We start from the raw sequence: 17,593 nt of genomic DNA on the forward strand, positions 1-17,593 counted from the left end.
AGCATTAGGATTGGTTTTAGACGTAAATTACTTTTCTTGCTCTTTGCTGCTAGAGAAGAGTTCCTCCTGATCATCTATGATAAATAATCACAGAAATTGTCAATAGTGTAACAGAACTTGAGTGCAAATTCCTCCTTTATCTATGTTGAACTCTATTAAGGTCAGTGATACAAGACATTCTGGTAAAAGCTGGCAAATAGGCTTTCCAAAAATATGTGCTTAGAGTTAGGCCTTCAAACCAAGCCATGCAGACATTGCTGTGTTTTTTTCCTCCTTATTTTTTTTTTTTTGTATAGTTGCATCACATTTTCTTTTATGAGGAGGAAACAGGAACACCATGTAGGACAGGTGGTCATCATGTATTATTTGTTGTGGCCTTAGTGTGTCTTACCTTATACAGTGGTGTAAGGTAAGACTAGAAAGAGATTTTGTTGTATAATACCGAAGTAGGCCATCCTGTATTTGAAAAGTAAAATCACTGAGTACCATTAGATTACCATTGCTGAAAGGAAAGTTGCTTCTTTGATTATGTGAACAGAGTTACAAGCAGCTGACTCTTTGGTGTATTTAAAAACAATACAAAAAGGTGTTTTATTATTTAAAAAAATGATAAAAATATCTATGTTGATTTGTACCCAGTTGCATTTTCATAGAACCATAGAATGGTTTGGGTTGGAAGGGACTGAAGATCACCTGGTTCCAGCCCTCCTGCCATGGGCAGGGACACCAACTAGACCATGTTGCTCAGACTCCCATCTAACCTGGCCTTGAGCAGGGGATGTTCCAGGGATGGGGCACTCACAACTTCTCTGTGCAACTTGTTCCAGTGTCTCACCACCCTTACAGTAATGAATCTCTTCCTGATATCTAATGTAAGCCTACTGTCTTTCAGTGTGATGCCATTCCCTGTTGTTCTGCCACTACATGCTCTTGTAAATAGTCTTTCTCCATTTATTTTTTTAGGCTTCCTTCAGGTACTGGGAGACTACAAATCCTTCTCTTTACCAAGCTGAACAATCCCAGGTTTTGTCTAGACACACAGTTTTCTTTATATCTTGTGGTGCTTATTAGAGTGCCTGCCTGATATGCAGATGGTGTAGAGAGGATTTTAAAACATTACTTTTTGCATTCGCTCAGATTGGTGTTTGTAATAAATGTTTTTGTCTGTTCCTCATGTTTTAGGGGTTTCTATCAATTTCAAAAAGGCTATTCCAGTTTTATTTCAGGGGAGAAGGTGTTTTAGAGATTATCAGAGTCCCAACCTCAGTGGTTCTTTGATATGAAAAATATCCTCTGGTAATGATTCTGGTAGTTTTTGGCTGGGCTAGCTGGGCTGATCTGCGGGAAAGCTGCTTGAATTCACAGGACAAGGGCATTTACAGGATAATGGAGTGAGGCCAGCAGCACACTGTAGGGCTTGGACCATGGCTGGGCAGGTGATGGCTTTAAGTGGTGCTTGTACCTGGTACTCTCTACCCACCCTGGAGCCCCTCATCACATGCATTGGATGGCTCTCAAAAAACAGTGACCACATTAGTCTGCTGCTTTGACTGCTTTGGAGTGGGAAGGGATCAGATGACCAGGTTTCCTCCAGCCAACCTGCATCTGAGAGGATGGTATTTCAATGGTGTTTTCTTAAAACTGTTTTGTTTCGTGTGTGTGACTCAAATATTACAAGTTTCTATAGCATTTCTGTCAAACAGAATCTGCCTACACTGCTGAAAAATGTAATCCTCAAATGTCTTGTTTGATACACAATAATCAGTATTACATCAGTTTGGTCCTAAATAGTGGAGTACAGATTGCCTTCATTATATTAAATGCAAGTAGGTATTAAATTGTATGAGAGGCCAATTACATAGCAGGGTTTATACTTTAGCCTTCACCAGCTCTATTTTCAGACAATGCTGATATGTCATGTGCAGTGTCAAGGGTACCCGGTCCTTTCTCAGCTGTCTGCTTCAGGATGACCAGGGATATTTCATCATTGTTCCACCTGCTTTCATTTTGGGAGCTGCTGTCTTGTAATGGGTTTGAATGAGCTGTTGCACATAGGCTAGTTTTATGACTACCTGTACTTAGCAAGGGATGTACAGCAAAGAGTGAGCATAGTATGCTTGAACTTCTTGTTATTGATAATAATATTTAAAAACTAAAATGTAACAGTATTTCGGTTGTGAATACGTGGAAATTGTGTGTACTGCTCAGAAATCCCTGTTACTTTTCTTCTTTCAATTCAAGAAAACAGGCGTGTAATGCCTCATTGAAAGAAGCCTGTAGGGGTGCTTTGTGAGGGACTTAATTAAGGGCTTTGAAAGACTAAACAAAAGGAAAAAGAAAATGCTACAGGGTTATTGTTATTCCAGCCCATTGGCTCAGAGAGCTGACCATCCATTGGTGCCTTCTATCCTTTTGGGAGCTGAATGACACTTTTGTTCATGGTTAACAGAGGTGAAAGAAGCCAATTATTGGCTGTCTTTTCCACAGGGCAGCTGCAGAGGATTTCACTGCAGGAAAATATGGACTCTTCTACCACAAGGATGGTTGTTATGACAGTTATTTTTGTGTGATTGTATGAAAGAAAACAGATCTCTTTTTTTTGCCTTCCAGTGACTTGTGTAGATGTTTATTGAAAACTACTGTGAATATGCTGGCAGGGAATGGGAACGTGTGAGGGACTGGATTCCCCATGCTAACACTGTACTCAGCTTTTTCTGTGTGTGTGAAATAAGTGAGGCTTTTAAAATTTATTTTTATCCTCTTTCTTTTTTACCTTGGAATTCCAGTTGATTTTAGCTGTAGAGTTTTTCTAATGGGTGTGCAATGTGGATTTAACTCTCTTCTGGCTTGCCAGCTGTGCTGGCTCCTTTGTATGCAGTAATGATAGAAGAACAACCTCTGCAGGTTAGTGGGAAGCCCTACAACAGCAAAACACACCAGCATACTATTAAGGACCCCAGAAAGTGTCTCTTTGCTTGAAATTTATCACCCCTTTTGCCACATCTTTATTGCTTGGTTCAGTATATTATAAAAATCTTTTCCTCAAACTCTTCCTTTTATAATTAAAAACATACTCTTTTCCCTGCAAAATTTCTTTGTTTCAATAGTTGTAGTTTAAATATATAAAGAGAATCAGTTGACTAAGAACAAAGTTCTCTGACTATTGGGACTCTGGAGAAGTCTCTTTCGGTTAAGGGAAAATTTTGAGCAAGGGTGAATTGATCCACCTTTGTTACACTAGAAGACTTCTTGTTATGTTAGCTGCTCATTAGGCCTGCCAGTGGTCGAGGTGGGCTGCCTGTGGTAGCCTCTTTGCATTTAGGCATAGTTCACAATAATAGTATTAAAAGGACTCAGGTGATGTTCTCTAACTTATGCAGCTTTCTGCTGCAGGTGAGAGAAGAATCTGCCTTTTGTCCTCAGACCTCTGGAAGTGGCAATGCTGAATACATTCCTCCTTCATCTCTTGGTGAATAAAGAGGTGTTTTTATGCTTTCATTTGGTTTCTCTTCATCCAGACTGATTATTTCCTTCATAGATTCCTTTTTTTTTTTTTTGTGGAATTGCCTATTACCCATACACCAGACTGCTCCTGCCAGATTCTACTGTTGCTATCCCACATTGATTGAAGTTAGTTGTGCCCTCATGAGCTTAGCATGGTGCAGGCAGCATTGTCTGAGGCTCTTGAATCCTTAGAGGATGTGACTTTGAGGCACTTGGCATTTGTAGGCCAGTGTCAGCTGTAGGGCTGTGCCTCTGCTGAAGTCCTGAGAACGTGAGATGTGTACATGTGTGGGGCTGTGCAATTGTCAGTGGTGAGGGTGACTCTCCTGGGCTTGGAGCTGGGCTCACCTCTCAGAGGGAATGGGTAAGCAGCCTGGCTCAGGGAAATATCCAAGAAGAGTTGTGTGGTTTCTCACAAGGCAAAAAGCATACGTGAATTTGGCTTCCTGAAACAAAATAATTAGCAGATAATAAGATAATTCCTGTCACTCGGTACGAGAAGAAATAAAATTGGGTTTGAATACTTCCCTTCATGTCCCTTGTTCAGTCCTGTACTATTGAAATAGAAGCTGAACCTGTAGCTCTTAGCTCCGAGAGTGTCCTGACAGATGATTTGGGCAGCTTTCATTTTAATTCATGTCTAAGGTTCACTGGAAGCTAAGGTGGATGTTTAACCCATGTCTTCGTATGTATCTGGTAGGAACATGGACATCAATATCAAATCAAAAGAAGAAATGTAGCTGAAACCATCATAACTCTACGAATCAGGAAGGCTGATGAGGCTGTTTGGATTCTTGTATTCAGCTACATTCCTTGTCAGTAGGCAGCAACTTTGCCATTTGTTGAAGGTACAGTTTCCTGACAGAAACACAAGGGTTGTGTGTTAGCACACATGAACTTTGCCACATGGGAAACTTTAGGCAGACTTTAATTCTTTAAATGTCATAAAGTAGAAATTACTCCTATGTTAAAATGCTACACAATAATTGATAATCAAAATTTTTCAAAACTTAAGTTTTACATCTTATCAAAATTGGTTGTTCTTTACCAGTTTGAGATACCTTGAAAATTATTACATAAAAGCATGTTTGGTTCTAAAAAAGCCCTTCCAGGTGCTGCCATGAAGTCGGTTTTGGCACTAGGAAGCTGTACTGTGTACTTTTAGTTTTCCCACAGTATAGATATTTTGAGTGCTTTTTGCCAGAAATAGTTTTTAGCTACATCCAAATATGTGACTGAAAAAAATTCTTGAATGCTGAAGCTGTTGTATATAGGTTTGGACTAAGCATGACATTTAGATTTTGTTATCTGGCTTCATTGTATCAGTGACTGTGTTCATACACCAGTTTTGTTTTGCTGTTTTTGGTTTTTAGCCTTCTAAAATGTAGGTCTTGCCCAGACTTTTGAGGCTCTGGTTGCTTTCTAAACAGTGGGTGGGACAGACTAGAAGACCAAAATAAACCAGAAGAAAATGAATAAAATTCAAAGTAGTTACAGTTACTAAAGTTGACATTTTTATGAAATTGGATTTATAGCTGATTATGTTCTCTCTTTGCAGCAGAGCAAAAACACATAGAGAAACTGTAACAAGATTTTTTTATATGAATATATGTGTGAATTGATATCACTGCTTTTTTATCAGTAAACAGATCTAAGGCTCTGTCTGGACAGCTCAGAAACATGGGTAGCTTTAGCCTCCCTCCTCCTACCTCACAGAGATGCAGAAATATTCTCCTTTGAACCCAAGACTTGGGAAGGAAAGCAACCTGTCAACCCACGAAATAATGTCTCTGCTGGAGCAAGGCAAGGCGCTGAACCTCACTGGCTCTGTGTCCGGAGTTGTAACTGGGAGTTTATGGTGTGAAACATTTGTTGTTTTAAATACAGTGTTGCTAGGCAGAGAGGGCTGTAATGTCCTTGGAGTCCAAAGGGTGACTATGACTCCCGGTGTTCCTATTAAGGCAGTTTAAGTTTTATGGAATTGCCCTTGAAGCTGTTAAATGGAATGAAACTTGCCTTGTGGATATTGGTGGTTATGCAGCAGAAACCTGAGACTGGAGTGGGATGGGGGTGGGACGGACAGGACCCAAATCTCAGTAAACTGGTTAGAGTAGATATTTCAGTGATGTTCCTGGTGTTTCAGCAATGCTTGTTCAGGAAGGTTTTGGATAAGGGAAAAGTGCTTGAGAACTTCCTCTGTAGTAATGAACAAAACTGGGGCTTGGTCATGTGTGAAGTGTTGGTGTTGAGTTTTGCAATATGTTTCAACTTAAAATATGGGTATGTCTTAAACCTGGAAATGACAACTCAATAAAGAGAAATCAGAGCTGTTAAAAATGGCATAGTTAACCTCAGTGACTGTTGATTCAATATGATTCCATTATGGTAAGGACAGTTGATGCAGCTGGCAATGCCACCCTATTTTAATTTAGTTGCAGGTATAGTGTTCAACTTTATTTACTTAAAACATAACAAATACCCTTCCATAAAACTCCTTTAGGTTTTCTGGTATTGATTTTATTGTAGGGATGAGCTACATGTGACATTTTTTTCTTCCTGTGTGAAGTTCCCACTGTCGTCTTCTTTTCTCTCCTACTATCATAGGAGTCTGCTGCTCCGTGAGAGACAGCTAACACCATATGATTACAAAAAAGAAAAAAGCACAGAAATATACTACCAGGATATAGTTGGTTGAACTCTTGAGTGTGTAACCTGTTGCTGCATTCCCCTTTTCCCTACGGGTGGAGATTTGTGGATTAAAAGAAATAGAAATATTTCTGCTTTCCTCTACTGGCTTTTACAAATAATCTTGCCAAAAATGATGGTTGTAATGCATGGTTTTAGATGTACATGTTTTGAGCTAAGATGATCTTACTTTGTATAAATTATTTTAAAAATGTCTCAAGTCAGAGGGTAGCTGTGATGTAACCATGCTGAAAGCTTTTCTATCAGGAGTTTGTGTGATAGCAGGACATGCAAATTAATTATAGATCAGGGATGTGTATGGTCTGAGTTCCCACCTGGTTTTGTCCATGGACCTCTTTGTGGCCTTATTGGTTATTCACGTTTTGTGATGAATACTCATAGGTACAGGAGGAGTATCTTGGTACAGACTTGACCTCAGATTGCTTGACTAGTGTGCCTCTCAAATGGTTTGATTTTTTTGTGCTGAATTCCCTGGCATTACTGTATTCTACAGAGTAAATAATTATGAAACAGTGTATAATACATAATTTTACTCTCTGCTAGAAATAATCTTTGTGTAAATCTCCGTGTAAAAGAAATACTCCTGCACTGAAAGACATTTTGTTTCTTCCTCCAGTTTACTATAAGCCCTTCCTTTAGGCTGTAATCTGCACCCAAAGTGTGGCTCTTAAAAATTAACTGATGACCATGTTAATTTGCACTATATTCCCATTCTGGGATGGGATCACTTTCATAATAATGCAGTGGAAATTTTTTCTAGGTTAATTCCCTACCATGTGTCAACATAAGCCATTAACTGTATGTGTGATTGCTTAATAGCTGGCCTGCAGTGACTCAAATACCAGTTCAAAATAGGGCTTTGCATACAGGTATTGTTCTCTCTAAGATCTTGATGATGGCTTGATTGGCACATGAATAGGGTACATTAGAGCTAGTTACTGTGTCTGTAAGAATGCTAAAGCACCATACTGGAAGAAAAAACCAACAACAGGTTGATGTGACACACGAAGGAGGAGGCAGGAGAAATAACTTAATAAGAGGTATGGTGGGAGAAAGAGGGAGATGTTACTTCTCTTGCAGGAACAGGCCTGCCTGAAGTTTTGCAGGTTTTCTGTTGCTGCCAGTGAAAATGTTGTAGGTCCTGCTTCAGCAAAATGCTAAAAGCTTACTGAAATCTACAGGATTTATATGCTGCTTTAAAAAAAAAAAACACAATTTTTTTGAAAAAATGCTCTGTTTACCACTATTTACTAAAACTTCTGATAATCAAAACCTTTAATAGCCAGGGTCAGTGGATGATCTGAAGTTTGATTGTTTCCATGAAAAATCAGGTCAAGTGCTTCATCCCCAAGTGAGCTGTCACATAGCTCCCAGTTAGAGCCACATAAAAGTGAATGGAAATGTTGCGTGTAAGTTAGAGCATAATTTCTTTCTGCTGCTACCAAATGGAGAGAACCTACATATCTAGCAAACAAGAAATTGTCAGAACAATCTCCTGTCCTGTTTCCTTGCTAAACAAACAAAGGGACAGGGAAAGAAAGTTAATTTGTTTAGGAAAGGTGGTAGCTGAGCATAGAACATGGGAGTAGCCTTGGTCAACTGGAGGGCGCTTCAGGCTCTGCTGGTGATTTTGGAGCTTACTTCACATGCCTTTGTATGCTTGTTTTCCTTGCCATGCTGTTTGTTTAGTGCATTTACACAGCACACTCCTCTAGGTGAGTAGTGTCTCCAGCTGTGTATTTGTACAGCTCCAATCTGCCAGTGTTGAACAGGGCCCTCAGCTCCTCCTTGCAATACAAACAACACATGATAAGACCTTGTGCTCATTAGTGAGATAGCATGGATACTTAGGAAATTGCAAGTATTTGCTGGGTGGGAATGTAACCTGCGTCTTACTTAGGCAATCACAGCAGGCATTGACTAAGGCTTTAAATATTTGGATATTTCCTTTATTGTGAGAGTGTTTTCCTGGAAGAATTGGAAAATGAAGCATGCTTGTAAATGAAAAAATGTTATGTTTCATTTGCTTTCTGTTACTCCAGAATGGCTTAGGAGTACAGAACAGGTTTCTGTGCTTTTAAGTGTCAGAGGTCTCTGTGATCATATCAGAGACAGTAGAAGCATGCTTAAGATTGCTGGGGAGAGATGGAATAGCAAGAAGAAAAATCAATATTAATGCAAAAGTTGGTTTTAAATCTTCCCTTTTTGTCATTAACAGCTTTATCTATGTTAAAAGGAACAGTAGATACGTATCAGGAGGAAATATATTGGGACATGGCAACAAGGATTGGAGATAAGGGATGGTTAATAATACAGAGTTCTGACTGTTGGAATACCCAGTGGGCCCTTTCCACTGGAAGATGGGCACTGGTAGTTGTGACTGTCAGAAATGGAGAGAATGCAAACTCTACATACAATGCCAGTTGTATTGCCAGTCTGACACTGGGGTCCTATCACCACAGACATGTTAGCTAATAGTTAGGTATTGTACTATTATGCTACTACCTTGCAGTAATAGATGTAGGTAATATATTAAAGGTAAGAAATTAATTTCTCAGCATGTTATTTAAATCTTATTTTGAACTCAAACACTTTCCAAGTGCAGGTTCCTCTGTAAACATCATCTTTGCCTATTTCTTTTCTTCCTGTTCATGATTTCTCATTGTTGGGGTTGGCATGTCTGCATGTAACATATCCTTGGATTTTAGCTGTGCTCTTTGGATCCATAGTGCACACATCAGCATTCCAAGCTGCAGTTGTTAGTGGTGCTTCTAGAAGAGAATTGTTTGCTTCTTGTCATCAGGAAGATACAATAAAACAGAACTCTACTACCAAATTTGTTTCTTTTTAATTGAATTGAAAATTTCTTGCTGGTCCTCTAGGCTATCATCTAGGCATGATTTCATTACATACTGAATACAATTAAGATATGGGACAGTATTAATGTAAACTCATTTATTCAGTCCCTTAGTGGTTTTATCACCTGTTCCAGAAGGAACTGGATAAATGGGAAAGAAGATTTAAACAAGGGATGTAATTCAGTTCCTTTTCTCCCATGAGACTGGCTGCTGAGGGGTGTGATTTGGATGAAAATCACATTGGTTTTCATCATGTGAACATGTTCCTACACGGAGTTGGGGACTGTAGCATTGTAGTACAGCTTAATATTAGTCTGACCTTGAATTTCTCTGATTTCTTGTCTCCTGCTGCCCACTCCAGTGTCTCTGCCTCTCCCTACTGCCACAACACCAGGAAGTTCTCTTGGTTAACACAGATATTACCTGGAAAAAACTTGAAGTACTGACCATTTGCCATGCAGCTGTATAATCAGTCCTTTTTGTTTATTTGTGGGTTTTTTGTTCTTGCTGTTTTTTTTTTTGGTTTTGCTAATTGGTGAAGAACCCTTAGTCTCCTATGCTAAGAATAATTTATGTTGCTTTGTCTTTATCCTCCCAAGTTTTAATGTAAATAGGTCCATGTCCATGTTCTCAGAGGTCCAGATGGTAACAGATGACTGATTGTTGCTGGGTACTTCCCAGCATCATGTTGAGGTGCATTTGCAATATCCTGGCTTACTTAATGTAGTTTCTAAAAATATTAACAGCCTCAGCTTTTCCTAGTGCTGCTGAAACTGGATCATGGTTACTACTTGGGGAATTTTATATAAGACTAAGACCTATTACCTAATGGTTTTGTACAGGTAGGTAGGAGGGCTTTATTCAAATAAATAGCTCTGCCTACGTAATTTTCTACGTGTTATAATTAAATAACTCAGTGGCAGATGGCCCAGACATTGGAAAAGACTGAATGGAGCCTACAGTATTACATGCTATTATCTATCAACAAACAGGTTAAGCTTGCTCAGAGGCAGTACTTTATAGGAATTTAAAGGTGCCTTGTTGAAACACGATCTTCTTTCCTTCAGCCAAGGCTCCCTTCTCTTTTTCTATCTCACCCCTTCCTTTTCTCTCTTCTTTTCTCTACTTGACAGAGTCAAAAAGCCAAAAAGTAGATAACTATTAATAAAGTGCTGGGAAGCACAGGGGTGTATTTTGATATTATTTGTTTTAAACAGCCAATCTCAATTTGGTTTCGTTGAGATTTCATTTTTGCTTTTCTGTAGCTAGGTATTTAATTTTTTTTTTTTTTTTTTTTTTTTTTTTTACAAAGTGGTGTGTTTTAGGTGATTAGCATGTATTCAGATGCAGTGCATGAATGTTGTGGAAACTGTGTGTGCCCCCAGTTCAGTGCAGATCCAAAGTGTTGAGAGAGGAAACTGAGCTAGGACAGAAAGTGTAGCACTGGCATTTTCTGTGGGTTTTTCCAACACACAAAGGGCTGTGAGGAAAGTTTTTTCCTAAAATGTGCACATATTTTGGGGAGATGCAGTTATGAATGATAGGTATTGTCATTAAAAAAACAGCTTGCAGCTAAATGTCCCTCAGGTCCCAGAGACTGGCATTGTTTTCCTTTTCAATATCTATCAGTTATTTTGGGTCACTTGCTTTTATTCTGTGCTTGTTTCTTGGGCTAATTTCTCTATCATTTTGTTGTCCTTTCTGTCCTACAGGAAGGCTATAACTTCCCATTTTGTGGTCCCTTTTTGTTGTTGCAGCTTTTCTTCTCACACAAGAGTTATTGTGTACTCCTCCCTTTCCATGATCTCTAGTCTCTAGCCAGAATCATCCTCTGGCAATTGGTAAGAGAGAAATTGAACAAGGGTCAGGCTCCTTTATGGTGGAGGAAGTACTTTAAAATGATAGAGAAGGCTACTTGTGCCTGCAGGAGACACTGTGATACTCTGTGCATTGCATCTAATTGTTTTTGTGTGATTGAAGCCTATTTAAAGATGAGTTGTTTTTAAAATATGAGAGAATTAGTAAGTTGCCATCCAAGAGACAAAGTATTTCTGCTCATCCTGAAGCCTGGGGATGTTTGACTTGGGTTAGTGGTAAAAACAGCAATCCTTGAAAAAAAAATAAAATCCAAATAACTAAAACCTCACATCAGGAACTGGAATTCTTGCAGTAGTATAATAAAAAGTTTAGGTGTATTATGTTTTCTAGTTCAGTGTTGTGAAGTCTCCACTGCTGGTTGATTGAAAACTGATTGAATATCCAGCATTATGCAAGATGAGATGTGGTGCTGTGTGTTTTTTACTGTGTCCAGCGAAGCTGCTTTCCTCTTCCAAGGAAAATGGACACAACAGCTTTCACTGGGGAAAACCCAACTGTTTCATATTCACAAGCACACAGAAATCTCATTTGATGCCTCTTTTCAACAGATGGAGGTTTTCCTTGCTTTTACTATCGTTGCCAGTTAGAATAAGTATTTTTAATGACTTTAAAGTGTTTCTGTGCTGGGTGAAAGCAGGAAACTTTCCTAAACTCTGCTGGAAATGAATATTCAAATAGTTGTCAGAATAAGCTGAAAGGATCTATTTGAGCAGGCTGGAGACAGCAAATGAGTGCTGGAGTACTGTGGCTTGACTTTTCACCTTTTGCCTGTAAAAATTAATCTCTGCATTACCTGAGATGGCAAAAGAATATTTATAGTTACAAGCTACTAATTTTAGTTAGTTTATTCTTTTCTGTAGAACCTTCTTGGAAGAAGGACAAAGCTTCTGGCAGAGTGTAAGAAGCCTTATTTATCATTCAGTAAAAAGAACTGCAGCCATGGCACTAGGAGGGAGTGCAGTTTTGTTTATTTTGTGTGTTACATCTCTCCTGCCTGAAATGGTGAAACTAATTGTAATTATAAGGCTGTGATTCATGTTATCCCCTGAGATGCAGCCTCTTGCTAAAGAGGTTACCACCTTTGGCAGCTCATATTTTAGTTTCAATTCCAGCTTCTTGGCCATCATTGCCGTTTCAATGCCAGTTTCTTGCCCCATCACGCCCTTGAATGTTTCAAGGAATGGGGCATCTGCAACCTCTGCCTTGGTTAATATTGGTCAGTGAGCAAAGAGTTAGCCTGGCTGTTTAGTACAGCTAAACCTAGTTAATGGCTACCTGCTGGAAGATGCAGGTCTACCCTGGTTTCTCCTTTTCCCTGATGAATCTGCAGTGTAAACCCATGGCATTACCATAATCTTATATCTCTTAGAGCTGTTATGTCTGTTTCGCACTTTCTGTGGAAAACATCCCAAGTATAAATGTGGGTCTGAACTTGTCAGAGGTGGAGTTTGCTGGGCTGACAGACACACTGGGGACTTGTTGGAAGAACAAGAAAATTATAAGCCTATTAGATACTGAATATAAACTTCAGTTTATCAATAAAATTTGATAAACATATGAAGATTTTGGTGTTTTGTTTGTTGGGAGTTCTGTGTGCACATGTGTTTGGTGGCAATTCAGAGGTTTGCAGGTGTTGTGCTGTTTTTAGGGGACCTATATCTGGGTGTAATAACCCAATCCATAGTAGGTCTTCTAGCTTAGTCCTGCTGAAAAGGGGATTTGGGCAACTGCTGACATGATCCTTCTCTTGCATGATAGCATCATTCCCATGAACACTACTGAGGTTAGGCTAGTATTATTAATATTCTTTTATTCATTCTTAGAACTTTTTTTTTCTATTAGCTCCCTAAATGATTTCTGGGCTTACTGGCCTGAGGGCTTTTTAGTAGAGAAACAGATGGTGTATGGCAGCTTCTCAGTGGAGATTGATTTGACATGTCAAGGGACATACTAATATTTATTTTTATTAAATAGCCTTCTTGATACTGCATGGATTGATCCTTTTTTTAAGTTTAGGAGTAGTAAAATGACTATTTCTATAATACAAACAGTAAAAACTTAGCAAGGGCTATTTTTGTTTTAGACTGTGGGGATTATTTGTCATTATTTTATCATAGTATATTGTGCTCCACCATTTTTGTTGCAATTCTTTTATTAATTATGTGTTAAGAGTATCTTTCCAAATCTACTAAGTAAAATTTATAGAGACTAGTTATTAGGTAATCTAATTTTAGTATCATGGGTGTTCCTAATATTGTTTGTAAATACTTGCTCATTAACTACTTAGTATTTTATTACCATCACATAGTGCCTATGAACTCATTCTTTGACGAGATTCTGTAGAGTGAAATGAAAAAATATTTTATGTATAGATGTCTATATGTGTATATATATCAGCAAAGCTGCTTTTACATAATGTTCTTAATTAAACAAGAATTGTTTTAAGACTTGTATGATGATCATAAGGAAACTTTCAGAGTTGGTGCTTTGATATTCCCCAAAGTTTGCAAATCAGTGCTATAAAGATTGACTTATTTATTTATTAAGAGTTACTATCACATGTAATGAAGGCAAATGCAGAAACTTCATAAAAATGTCAGCTTTTTAGCAAGGCATCGTGATAAGCAGTCCTTGAAGATTCACATGATAAAGACAATCACAGTTCATATTTCTGTCTGGCTTTGTTAAAAATTCTGCTTCACTGAAAACAGATTTCAGTCGAATTTGAGACTATCAATAATGGTTCTCAAGTCCTCACTATTAAGGTGATCTGTTTCATGCTTCCATCCAAATAATCTACTTCCCAAATTAAAGCTGTAGAGCCTAATACTTGAAGCTACAGGGGAAAAAACCATTTTTAGTTAATTTCAGATCCCAGAGAAAGCCAAAATTGCTTTGAATTTGGATGTCAGCCATTCTATGTGTTAGCATGGTTTCCATTGACTTTATTTAGGATTCCACAGTGCACTTCTAAACTTGGGCATTTATAGCTGTGGAAATTTCAATATCATTGCTTTCAAGTGGATGTGATTTCCTTACCTCAGCTGTCAAAAAGAGCTACCATGTAGTGCAACAAATGTGGGTGCAGCCAAAATCTTTGCCAAAGTGATGCATAAGCATTCATACAGTGCTTTCTGATGCTCTGAACTGTTGACTTATTTTTACTACCACTGTTTATTATGGTGCATATGACAGTAAGGTTTTATATCACCTGGACAGTTTTTTCAGACTTGTGATTTTCTTGCACAGGTTTCTTAAGATTAGGGTCTCCACTCCCTTCTTACTCTTCTGCCCTATTCATAAATGCTTCCCAGCTGATAATAAAAGTGCATTTGCAGTCCTGTAGAAAGGACAGGACAAGCCTGGATGTGTGAAATGTGTGTATTTATGACAGTTTGAAAAAATATGTGAAAATAGAAGTTGCAGTCTCCTGTGGAGCAGACAGATGACAGTTCATGTACCTGATGCATTTATTTCCTTTGCTGCACTAGAAGAAAAACGTCCTCAACAGCAGCACTGTACTGTGACCATGCTGCTGCCAAGGCAAAAAACACTGCTTAAAGCATGCAGGCTGTAGAATCTGGGGATAAAGCATCTCGAGTTCAGCTCCTTCTGGAGCTTAGTGAAGGAGTCTTTTGTACCACAGTGGATTTTTTTTGGCTCTTGTCACAGTTGGGTTTGTTTTGTATATGCTGAACCTTATTTTGCTGTCTCTGCTCTTGAGTATACTATTAGCAGCTGCTGAGGAGTAACTTTCTTAGTTTGGGCTGGGAAATGAGAAGTTTTGGGACTACTATTTAATTAACATTTATTTTAGAGAAATGGTTGCCTCTAGATTTAGTGTAAGAGCAGTTTTAACACTGGGAGTGTCTGAGGGTCTGTGCTGCACAGGTGTTGCAGCAGATCAGTCACCAGTTACTTTTTAATGTCATGGAGGAGCTTCAGTGGTTCTTGTTGGCCATTGGTGAGATAAAAAGGAGAGTTTGGCTTTGTTTGTTTGCTTTTTATCTGAATTATGTAGGGATGTGGCATATAGACACTAGAGAAAAACCTGTGGAAGAGAACAAGCAGGGAAGGCTCTACTAACAAGTGTTACTGAATTGCTTATTAAGTTTACATTAATAATTGTAATATGTAATAAAATTACATACTAAAAAAAAACCCAAACCAGTATCCAAGTGGAAAGTAAGAACTTGGGATTATGTCACAAATAGTTACACAGTTAGTTTAATTATCAAACCAAATTGTTTTCATGCTGCATTTATTCACATTGAGTAATAACTTGCTTTAGGACTGGATTATCTGTGATCGTTGTGTAGGTGTGAACTGAGGTGATGGCACCAAGTTTGCCACTTACTGCTGCTTTGTAAAGAAAATGCTGAGCAGGTCTGCATACCTATCATGTAAGCACTTGCTGCCAGCTTCCCTCTGCTCATGGACCGAGAATGAAATCTGCTTAAAACTCTTACCTCGAGGACTTTACAGGTTTTGTAGAAGGAAAACAAAACAAAGCAAAAAAAGACTTTGGTACAGCTAGGACTTGTTTCTGCTATTCTTGCCAGTGGTTCCAGAAGCCTTGTTTGCCAGAAGCTATTTATTAAGTCCTAATGCATGTATTTTTTTATTTTTTTTTTTAAACACTGTGGGATGAAAATTTGCGTGGTGGGTGGTCACAATATTTTTTTTTTTTCATATGCTTGTGGTTTTGGAGTAATGTTAATCATCTGAGTTAAAACCGTATGTAAGTTGGTAAAAATTAGTACTGGGCATAACAGTACTGTAGAGCCTCTTCCATGCATGCCTTCCCTGTAGTTTCACAGTAATTATTTTTGTTTAGAGGTGTTGGAAAACTTTTATTTTGCCAACTTCCCATTTTAAAGGTCTTTGCTGCAACCAGATTTTCAAATTGCAGTGACTTGAAAGTTTAGCATGCAAATTTCTAGAAAGAGATGTTACTGTGTGATGCCAAATTTTTTTTTTTTCTGTTGCCATACTATCTGATGAGGCTTTCTTTTTCTTATCCTTTTCATAGAGTGTAAAAATCCTTTCCCACTTATTGATAAATCTGTATTTTTTCTTTTCCAGAGATATCAGCATGAATAACATCACAAGACTACCAGAAGATGCCTTCAAGAACTTTCCCTACTTGGAAGAGCTGTAAGTATTTTACACATGTTAAAGTTTTGCTACAATATCATATGGCTGTATGATGTGGAAGGTGGGCAGAGAAACACTGTTGAGCTGTGAACATAAAAATATACTTTAAAAATTTAATCTTGTACAAGTGTTGAAACCAGGACAGTAAATGCTACTTACAAGGGACTTTTTACGGTAATTATTTTAATCATGGCTAGAGTGATGACACATACTAATTACAGTGTTATCCAAAGATAACACAAGAGTTGTGTAATTACCATTGTTTCTGAAGGAGCTACAGTATAGGTGTTGCTTAAGTTCCATAAAATAGATCTTGCTTCATTTACTGGCTTCTGTTGTCCTTGTAGGCTGCAGATGCAATGCTCACAAACCCATTCTGACCTATATCAGAAATTCTGTGGTACAGGGCTTCTTTTTCTTAATTTCTCTGGCAGAAATTTTTTTCCCACTTCCCACCTCCCTTTTGTCCTACTCTCATTTTAGCTTTCTTTTATGTTTTACTTAACTGATACTTGGATTTCTGAATCCTTGATCTCATGTGCTCGGTATCATGCTGAAATCTTAACTCAGATGCCTTTGCAAAGCTGAAGCATGCTTTCAACAGCCTAGTCCTTAATTAGGTTGGATTTCAGAGTCAGTAAACAGGGAGGCAGGTTTGACATTCACTTACTACTTTAAGTACTGTTATGTGACAAGTGCTTTATGTGTGCCTTATAATTTTCTTATCTGTGAAGAGAGGGTAAGGGTAATGGTTCAACCTTTTCAAGAGAGCTTTGAGAACTTCCAGTACTAAGCAATAGATAAGACAAAACCCTTGCAATTTGCTTTGCCTCTCTTACATTTTCACGGACAAAGTCAGATTTCTTGTATTAAAAAGCATTTAAAGTACAAATTAGAGCTGTGTCTGTATTTGTGACTTTCATAGGACTATGGATGCCACATTGAGAGGTTTTTCAGTAAATCGGCTTAGGGAAAGAACAGCTTGTTTCCTTGAAGAGACCACCCTTAGGAGCCAGGGAAGTGTTCTGACTTTACCAATGAGGAAACAAGCAAAGAATGGAAACCATTTGTAAAGGGCAAAAGGATAAATGAACCCTGTAGCAAAACTGTAGATAAAGCTGTGAACCCTTTGACTCTAGTTATCTGTTATAACCAGTACAACCACGCACCTCACTGGAACAAAGATACTGAGAAATTGATAAGAGATGGATTGCTTGCTTCTGAAGAAATAATTGGGTTCCTGAAAGCTGCTTCTTTGCACCTCAGCCTCACTGATTGCTCTAAAAAGGTGTTCCACTGCTCCTTAGAATTTTGATCTCTCTTATATCCTGATAATATAGCAGCTACCATTACTAATGTGCTTAAATTAACTCAATTTTACCTGGTTCTTAAATAGTTTTGACTCAGGTCAGTACAACTGTGAAGTGCAGTTGAGTTGGTTTATGTCAGATAAATTGTGTGTGGTATCTCATGTTTAACAGGTTCTGGTT

General features: G+C 38.3%; 1 protein-coding gene across 1 annotated transcript in view; it reads left to right on the forward strand.

Moving 5' to 3' along the window:
* The window catches only part of LGR4 (leucine rich repeat containing G protein-coupled receptor 4), an 82,628-nt gene that overhangs the window by 16,067 nt on the left and 48,968 nt on the right, over positions 1 to 17,593 (forward strand). Inside the window, exon 2 of the mRNA XM_058832399.1 lies at positions 16,032 to 16,103. Within this exon, the coding sequence (XP_058688382.1) occupies positions 16,032 to 16,103 (72 nt within the window). The remainder of the gene's footprint in view (positions 1 to 16,031; positions 16,104 to 17,593) is intronic.

The sequence above is a fragment of the Poecile atricapillus genome, chromosome 1 (assembly GCF_030490865.1).
Source record: "Poecile atricapillus isolate bPoeAtr1 chromosome 1, bPoeAtr1.hap1, whole genome shotgun sequence".
Lineage (NCBI taxonomy): Eukaryota > Metazoa > Chordata > Aves > Passeriformes > Paridae > Poecile > Poecile atricapillus.